Source organism: Mya arenaria, chromosome 5, assembly GCF_026914265.1.
Source record: "Mya arenaria isolate MELC-2E11 chromosome 5, ASM2691426v1".
Classification (NCBI taxonomy): domain Eukaryota; kingdom Metazoa; phylum Mollusca; class Bivalvia; order Myida; family Myidae; genus Mya; species Mya arenaria.
This window is the reverse complement of record NC_069126.1, coordinates 74,248,054-74,258,491: the sequence shown is the minus strand read 5'-3', so window position 1 is coordinate 74,258,491 and position 10,438 is coordinate 74,248,054. Positions and strand designations below refer to the sequence as shown.

Genomic DNA, 10,438 nt, shown 5'->3' with positions numbered 1-10,438 from the left:
GCCTCATACGATGAGATATTTTATTCTGACCTCGAAAAAGGAAATTGGTACTGAACAACTCACTCAATTTACTGATTTTTGTGTGAATTCTAGAAATTGCTCAACTGAAGCTTTATACAAGTATTTAGTATATATTCAGTGCAAATCCATTCAATCAGCGCAACAAGTCCGTACCTCGATTTTGTCCATAAACTTGCGATACTGACTTCGGTAAAAGCCGGTTCTACACCCTATGAAGAAAGAGGTCTAACGAAAATCCGTATTGGTCATCTTTGCATCCTGAAAAAATAATAGCAAATATGTACAGAACGGCTAAAGACCCTTAAGGTATACGGTAAGTACATTTTCTCAAATATCACATTTGGTAGACACCATTAATTTCGAACCAAACTAACTATTTACTTTCAACTTCCTTTTTAATCAAATAAAAGGAAAGGTAAAAGTAAAACATAAATAAATCCCGCACTAGCTCGGAACCAATATTAGACAGATTAAGCACATACCCATAGCACATCAGTACAATCTCAAGTCCCACCTCATCTTGTCAAAACAGTGTTTAGACATACAGTTTTTATAGCGTTCAAACTATAACCCCGTCCCATCATCTAAGAATGTCCACATACCACTTCTACAGCATGACATTCGTACAACGAGGGGAATTTTACCACACCCTGTGTAACAAATATTAGAAACCCGACATACAACTGAGCATAACTCTACTTAAATATTGAAATGGTATGCCCGCCCAATGAAGCCAATACAAAAATACAGACAAAATATTGTTAAAGGACAGACGAAGTTCACCAATGATATGGTTTTCCCGCCGCCCAATCAAGCCAATACGAAAATACAGACAAATCATTGTTATAGGACAGAGGAAGTTCACCATTAAAATGATATTCCCGCCCGATCAAGCCAATACAAAAATACAGACAAATCATTGTTATAGGACAGAGGATGTTCACCATTAAAATGGTATTCCCGCCCGATCAAGCCAATATAAGAATACATACATGACACCATTACAGCACAGCGTAAGGTCAAAGTTGAAACTAGCCGTGTCGGCGTCTGGTTAGGGTTCTAGGACAAGTTGATATTTTTTCTTATAACTCAAATACCCTTCATACAATTCACTTAATACTTCACACATTTGTTAAAGAAGATCATAAAATGAGGTAACAAGAGTTTTGAAAGCATTGAAAATATGACCTGCCAAATCATTAACCTAATAAAATACATTTATACCTACCATCACTATAGCACAGGCTTTATTCAGCGTTGAAACTGGAACCCTCTCAAACAAGGAAATAAAAGAGTTCCAACATACCATTGTTACATGAAAAGGCTTGTTCAGCCCCAGCAAACCAGCATACGAATAGACACATACAGCATTTGCAACGCAGCGTTGATACATCAATCAAACTATAACTTCGCACTACCAAGCCAATATATAAAGAAAGCCAACAGACCACTGCAGAGCCCTCGCTAAGCGTAGAAACTATGAGCTACCCAACGAAGCCAGAATAAGAACAATCAACTTCCAGTGCAATAGAACAGCGTTCATCCAGCTTTAAAACTGTAACCGAAATCAACCCAGCCAATAGAAAAATTCGCATGTACCACTTCTACAGAACAGTGTTTGTTCACAGAAGAAACTGTCATCCAAATCAACCCAGCCAATATAAGAAACTAACGTACCAATGCTACAGCACAATGTCTGTCCATCGTTGAAATTGTACCCGTTCGCGCACTGCTGGCATATCCCATCATTACACACCCTGCAGTTGGGGATATCTGGAAATATGAAAACAATGAGCAATAACATATATGACAAAAATAAAACAATACTGTACTTTCTGACATTAGAGGTCGATAGAAAATGAAGAAAAATCATGAAATATACACAAATAAATGTTGTTGTTGTTTTTACAAAGTGATACACCATTACTTTATACTAATACCCTCAATTGTATTTGAAAAATAAAACAGAATTCAACCGCCATATCCGTGTCTTGCTTTAAGGTTGTACCCACCTAATATGTGCCTTCATCAGTTGAGTATCTCCATGGTGTTGAATATACTTAAAATAATTCACAATAATACAAACAAACGAAACAAAACACGTTCAGTCATTATTTTTTAAATTCAAATAATGCAATACAGAATAAATGGCAATGGTAGAAGACAACTCGCTTTATATTACCAATTATACCACTTCATTAACCAATTAAAATAAATTGTAATTAAGTTTAATATGATAACCCTTTCCAGATTCCACATTTTGTAATGCGACAATCCAGCTGGTATTGTCATTCAGTGTATACAATTATATCTGTTCATTCATTCGTTCATTTTGATATATCGATAAATATCTTGAGAGATACACGGATCCAGAAAACGTTTATAGATTGTTTGAATAACGCATTGTTTTATGACAAGACTTCAATCAAATTTCGCGTGAGTGTAATTATTATCGTCATTATGTCATTACAATGCCAATTCTGCACAGATACTTTACCATGTCTCAATTGTTTTAAAAGGATTGTTTGTGAGAAAAACACATTAATAACCAGGTCGACTGATATTAAATGCCTGTAAAAGAAATGCCCATTGTGTACTCCGAATCAGTTTAATCTCTGTATGAATCGTACCAGCGCAATCATTGTGATCTTTTATGTTGGCCTAATATTGAACTGATCCGAGACAAAACCTTTTATATGATATTCGTGTTCATTACAAGTATATAATAGAACAAAGATATCATGAATTTCAAACATTGAAGATCGTAGTGTACATTTAAAGGAATATGACACAACACAAGTCTTACCCTTACGAGATAATAGTCAGAGTGATATAATACCCGCCTCTTACCCATGGTATTATTGGATCCAAATCTGAACTAATATTGTAAATATATCAGCTTATAGAATTCATAACAATCAAGCTATACTATATTTTAGTAAGGTAAGTCAATTATACAAGTAGAAATATACTTATATTGAGTATCTACCTTTGATTATAATTCATTTATCACAAGGACCCCGATAGAAATATGCATCCGCTCCATATTGTTAATAATTTATCATTTTTTCGCGATTTCGAATTTACAATCAATTCCATGGCTTTAAAACGCCAGATGTTAAACGATTTTTTTTACATTACTCTTCTAAAATGTAATTCATTACAAAATGTTCACATGTCAATTCGACTTTTACTCGATACATCCGATTTAATATTTTTGTGCCTATTTTTGTTCCATGCAACATAACAAACGTATGAGCGCCGAAGGCAATCCTGCTTGAAAACACACAAAGACGTTCGGTCAAATACATCCAAATTACCACTCGCTGAAATTAAAATAATAAACACTGAAATCTCACTTATTTATAAGCAATCAAACTGTCTTGACAAGGTTGCGCCTTTATTTTACCCGATATATCTGGTTGATGCAGTAAGTCCTGTTAGTTTTAGGGCTCTACCGGAGCCAACACATTAACTCGGAGGCGCTTAATGTTACCGAATAAATAATCAAAGTCTTATAAAACATAACATTACATTAGATAACGTGTAATTATTTTGGGGATGATTTGAAAATATCAACCGTTTCTAATGCAAACAATAAAATTGGTTGAACGTAACCACTATATTCGACAAAGCGCCCTAGATCCGTCGTATGGGTATACCAAAAAAGTAAAACCAAGTATTGAATACATTCTTTAAATAAAACCCGTAAAATAAGATTGATCTATCTAAATTAAACATTATTCTTTTTAAATGTAACTAAACCTTATATGGTATATAGCACAGACTCATTCCCCTAGCGGATTCAGGGAAATTAGGGGTCACACGCTGCACCCGTTACCTAAGGCATGCTTATTTGCAATGTCTTTTAACGATTTCTTCTGTCTTTTGGCGTTTATGGTGAACTGTATACTGGTGTATAGTTATTGTGTTATTTATAAAAAAATTCGTGGTACGAGTTGTTAATTTGAAATATGACAACATCTTATCGAAGAGTTAGTTAGGTCGAGTCTAACAAAAGGAAAGATCTTTTGACCTCAAGGACACCAGGAAACAATCTCAGGATATAACTTGTCGAACATTCTTAAGCGTTAGATAATATATATAATAATGTTTCTTATTTTATTCAGGAAATTCAATCACTTAAACTTGGTTTTACTTTAGTTTACTCAACTGATTCTTTCTTACTGCGTCTTTTGTAAAGGAAATTGTGTTATAATTTAATTGAATTATAAAGAAAAAACATCAATATATAACCAGCTTTTATTAAGGATCCTGTGTTCAATATACACCGGGTTTACAACTTTAGTGAGTTAATTAAGCTCTTGATTGGGAGCCAGGTCCAAGTCTAAATGACCATTTGTTTCTTACCTTCAGGCTGTATCGGCTGAAAAGCTGTTTTGGCATATTGGATGTTCTGTTTAACGACACTGATTGTATTCTGAACATGTTAAAATATTATTTTCTATTTCTCCCTTTGATATAGGCATTATCTTTGCCTTTCTAATTATTGTAAAGTATTACGTGTACATACATAAATATAAGAGAGGTTGCTAAACACTAGTGTCGGCCCACAACGAAATGTTTCCGGGTCGTAGTACCCCTTCAAGTAATTCTTAAATAATGTTTCTCTCCATTCAGGTAGCATTTTATGATGTGTACATTGTATTCTTGTATGTATTTTCAAGTTAACACATGATTTATATCATATTTGAAGATAATTATGTGGTTTTGAATGATATTTTGCAGGACCTCTTTCGTGGGTGGATGGATTTAGAGATGACCCCAGAGATTAGGCCATGACTGTGGCACATGGACGTTACAGATAGTGACTGTAAAGAAATGTTGATAGCAGAAAAACGAAAACATTTTGATATGGTTTTCTGGTGTTAAATCAACAGACAAAGTGTTCATAGCTGAAATCTATTCTGCAAATTCATAATGAAGTGGTGAACTGGAGTGATTTTACATAGAACAAGAAGTGCAATTTCGTTGTGTGCCGACACCCACTACTCTGGACGGGGAACGGATAAGTGCGGTCTTATTTAGTGCACTACGTCATCCAGGTATGTGCATATTGTACACTACGTCATCAAGGCATGTGTATATTGTGAACTACGTTATCCAGGTGTGCACATTGTACGAATAAGGTAATGCATGTACAATAACATGAGGAAAGCGATCGCAGCGAGCCTGCATTTACAAGTTGAAAGATGAATTTCACAAACAAAATTTTAATTCGAAAGAAATGAAACTTTGATCTCTTCGTGTACGCTTTACAAGGACAAAGAGAATTTTAATCAATCAGTTAAACGCATTAGAGCATTTTTCGACTACCTTGTGAAAGGCCGCAACTAAACGCGATGGATGAGCCCCGGTTGCATTGCGTATGTCTTTAAAACAAGTGTTAAGCGTCATCACTCTTCAGGAGGACAACGTTACTAAGGACGGACAGTACATTGCGACGATCCTGCGCTTTGAATGTATATTATTACAGATACTTCTGTTGAATAAATGCAGTATAATACTTTGTTGTTTAAATTACATTGATTTATACAGGCATGATAAAAGTGCTGTTTGTCTCATAAGGTAAAATCATAAGCGTGATAGAGTTAAACGTTATTTCAAAGAATATGAAGGTTAATACTACATCGAATCGAAAAGTTCTACATGCTCCTGATTAAATCTTTAGAAATAGGTGGACATGGATGTCATGTAAATATTGATCTCAATAACGCTGGTTAACAGACATAAATGGTTTTGCAGGTTTTGCAGGTTTTTCTTTACACGAGCCGACCTGGACGAGCGCTTTATAGCTGGTACCGATCCCTGATGGTCTGTGAAATATATATATATATATATATATATATATATATATATATATATATATATATATATATATATATATATATATATATATATATATATATATATATAAATTGGATTAGTTGGTTATAATACATTTAGATATGGGAAAATAGATACTCGTTTACTTTGCGAATCAGAACGTTGAACTTTTTGGCGTAAATATCTGCAAACCAATGATATAATATTGCTGACAAAAAATCTGATCGTAGATTTTCATATTTCCGTACCAAAATTAATGTTTTATTACTTAAACCCTTACTAACGGTTTAAGAAAAATGCATAAAATATCAATTTTTGAACAATCTGCCATCTGATTTTTGTCAGCAGTCTTATATAAATGGTTTACATGGATTTTCTCAAAAGTTGGCTTGTTCCAGGACAAAAAAATCAAAATAAGTTGTCAAAACGTTCCATCTGTGAGAGTGCAGCTTTAAGAATATGAAACTGGAAGTTATGTCCATCAATTATTTTACTGAAAGTACCATATACAAATATTTTTTTAACTTTTTTTTCAATTACTTTGTTAATTTTTTAAAAAAAACAACAATTTTATTTTGCAAAAATCACAGATTTGTATAATAAAAATCATTTTACATCAAGAATGATTCAAATTGAAAACATTTTAACAGAAATATTGACAACATGTTATGAAAATTTCAAGATTATGGAAGTTTTAGTACTGAAAGTTTTCACCCATTTTTAGGAAATAATCTACTTACAAACTTCCTTTAACAAACGCACTGTTAAATTATGTATTACCATTTAAATATACCTGGCAATCTTAAACTCAGAAAATGTGTGTATTTGTATGGTTATATGACATTAAATGAGACATCAAAGTAAGAGAAAAATGCATTTTCATTGAAATACACGAGCATTGATTCATTTACCATTTTCCAAATCCAGGCATAAGGAAGATTGCCGGAATATGCGGGCATCATGGACACTTCCAGGCCACTTCACAACTACATTTTGAATCCGGAACCCAGCATCACATACCATCTGAAAATACAATGACAATTGCTGATTATGTTTCAGTCCAGTTGTTCATTTGAACAAAAAGAATGAGTATTACAATGAAAAGTGAGTGTTTCTTCTGCATGATTGCAAGGAGTGTACTAGTGAAGATATAAGTACATTTAGAGCAAAAATTCATATGTCATTCATTGAAATTAGACTTTCGGATAAACAAACCCGAATTCTTATACTATATTGCATGGAACCATGTTTTTGAACAAGCCCTGCTATATAAACTTCAGAATTTGAGCAAGCCCGGAAGACATTTTACTAGTGCGTGGCTTGCATGCTTGTGCTAATTTCGACCACTGATATGTTATTAAAACCATGAAATTTACAGGAAGAACTTTCAATCATACTATCACCATTGGCATTGCCAAGGCAAGTGAGTACACTATGAAAGTTGTTATAAGCTACATGCTAAGGCCAAACAATTTACAAATACAACATTGCAGCTTGGTAAGGATGACCATTACATTTCGTATAAAACTAGAACATCTATAAGATTTATTGACAACAAAACATTTATGATCTTTTTTTCAGACAGTTATATCATTTTCAGTTGTATCAGTATGTAAGTTCTCACCTGCACATTGATAGAGTGATAGCCCTTGCGATTTACATAGTCCTCCTCATACTGGTGAGGGGCATTTATTCGTATGTGGGTTCCATCCACCAGTCCAATGACATTTGGAAATCCTGAAAACGCAAACTTCCAATTAACATGTGTAAATATTCTAAGAAATGAAGAAAAAAAATATTATTTAAATTTAATCCATTTACAGCTATGGAGTGGAATGGGTAAATAACTAAGAGTTGGGTGGGAATGGTGGCGGGGTATATGCGATTATATCGACAATTTCATCCACAATATAATTTATATCTACAAATGTAATCAATGCACATCTACGTACAGTATATAAATATGATATTTTGACTAAAATATTTCCTTCACATTTTGATTCTAATCAAACGTTTATGTAAACTTTGTTGAAAGATATTGTACTTAAACCATATTCAGAAATGACAACTTCATTGTATTCAAATTCATCAGCTACTCCGATCACAGTACATGTATTAAAACCGACATTGTTTACCTACCGTTTGCTTGTTCCTTATTTCACGTTGTATGGGTTATGATACATATATAAATTCCCGTGTAACACAATATTAATGCGTGTTTCCAATGCTTTCAATATCAAACATTTGTATTTCACTATCCATCAATAATTAAACACAATTAGTTTACTTCCTTATTTCAGTTTACATTGTCATAACATTCAGTTATGCGCATGCGTATGATTTTATTTTCATGCATGCGGATCCATGGCAGTATTAATTACAGTTTTTTATGAATAGGATATACAAATGCCAATACTTATCTCAGTATGATACAGCGTCAAACTACGTTAGAATGATACCATAAGTTGAGTGAAGTGGCACTAGAAAACGATTATTTGTTTGATAACTACGTTATATATGTCAGTATTTGGACATTGCTTTACATATAAAGGCAATAACTTGCGTTTACCAGGCATGTTAAATTTTATCGGCGTTCAATCATCGATCTCATGCAGTCGCGATTGGCTACGTCATAAGCGACAGGGATCGAAGGTTAAAGGTGTTTGTTTTGAATGTTATTCATCAGAACAGTAAACAGTTTCAAAGAAATATTAACATGTGCATGGTAATGAACATTATTTTGTCACCGGAACATTGGGGAATATCTCAATTGTGTATGGATAGGGAGTTACTTACCGGCAATGGAGAAGAACTCTGCCTTTACAGCATCTAAATCCCGACGGAACTGGATCTTCTTTCTTGCAACTCCAGAAAGTATAGCGACAGTGGTTTTGATGGCGCGGCAGACAGACGAAGCGGAAATGCCATGGACGTCACCAACAACGATATAGTGGGCTCCAGTTGCCAGAAAATGGAGAGAAACAAGTACGGAAAGAAGAGGGGGTAGTGGACAGGAGCGTCCAGTGGCTCGTTCCAAGTAAGGAAAAAGGATGTTGACGAGAAGAAGAATAGAATGAGGACGGAAACGATACCTCTGGAATATTTCAGGAGAAGATAGAGTCTCCAGAGGGTTTGAACGGTCTTGAAAGACCCTCGGAAACGGAAGATCACGAGTTCTCTGGCGTAGTATCTGCAGACGATGCTGTATGGCGGCCATATTTGAGAGAGAAATAACTGACTTAAATCAACTACCTAGTTGACTCAAATAACGTGCTCAACATCCAACTTAATTAAGTTATTGAGCAAGTTATTTTTTCGTGAAATGCAAATAATTAATAACGCGCTCAGCACATTTAACGTACTTAAGAATTTTCGAGAAATTGGGGCCAGATCTTCAATTTGTCAATCATCTTCTTTAATCAATTGTTACTCGAATCAAATTGATCAAAGATAGGTTAACTGTATTGACATGGTTTGTTTTATATTTTGTAAAAAGTAAGGCTGGTTTACGAGAGGAATGAAAGTGACACTCTTATTCAAAATCCTTACACATACATGTATAATAAATATTTTGAGTGATTAACCTTGATCTACTTCCTGAATAATGCATTAATGGAAAATACTAATAACTGATAGCAAGATTGTAACCGTGTATCTATTCACTGAATACGCAACAATATTAAATGATTGGTGAGTGCTTTTATATTTCAAATGGAATCAATTCAATATAAATTGAATGTTATTTTAAAGGCAGACTTATTTCTTACATTTTTGGATTTCATTTTACTATTTGCCTTATTATGTTTTCGTTATTTTTTTTTTACAAAACTTGTTTTTATTATGTCACATATATATAATATACATATATATGAGATGTAAATATTTTATATTTTGTTTTATACGTCTGTGCATTTTATGAGGACTATGTTTTTCTATTTCAAACGCAATACAGCGATTTTATTGCCTCAATGAATAAAGAAGTATAATTTGTAAATAATAATATTATACAGTGCGTAAAATTAAGCAGTAATTTTGACGTAATCGAGTGAAAATGATCGAAAAGGATAAAAAACTTACGTCTCTTAAGATGTATAAACAATTCCGTGTTCTACGATTCAAAAACTGATTGCTTAGTTGTTGACCCAAATATATCCGGTAACATATACCTAACACTTAATAAACGAAAATATTCAGTGCTCACAAGTAAACGGTATCTTTACTTATCACAGATCTTTTATTTCATAAACTCTATACGTCAACGAGTGCAATTAGATATGGCTTACAGAATATGATTATGTATTCTTAACGATTTAAAACTTATACGATAAGGATTATATGACAAAATAGATGTGCAAAATTAGTCATGAAACGCCTCTTGATTTTCGCCATTTTAAACTTATTTGTTATTTATAATCAAGGAAAGAGATTCGTAGGCAACGGAACTATTACAGGAACTAAGATTTCTTCGTCAGGAGAAGTGTTTGTGACGCACGGAAATACAGTTGTTTCCCTCGCTGCAAATCTGTCTGTTATAGACAATATTCAAATAGGTATGACTGAGATGTGTACG

The 10,438-nt window shown here is 33.6% G+C and overlaps 1 protein-coding gene across 1 annotated transcript; it reads right to left on the bottom strand.

Moving 5' to 3' along the window:
- Positions 1 to 223: 223 nt before the first annotated feature.
- Positions 224 to 9,085, bottom strand: LOC128235951 (putative nuclease HARBI1). The gene is made up of 5 exons (XM_052950736.1): positions 8,665 to 9,085; positions 7,493 to 7,605; positions 6,780 to 6,891; positions 1,699 to 1,794; positions 224 to 279 (listed from the first exon to the last, which is right to left on the bottom strand). The coding sequence occupies exons 1-5, from the start codon at positions 9,083 to 9,085 to the stop codon at positions 224 to 226; spliced, it is 798 nt and encodes a 265-aa protein (XP_052806696.1).
- Positions 9,086 to 10,438: the final 1,353 nt, after the last annotated feature.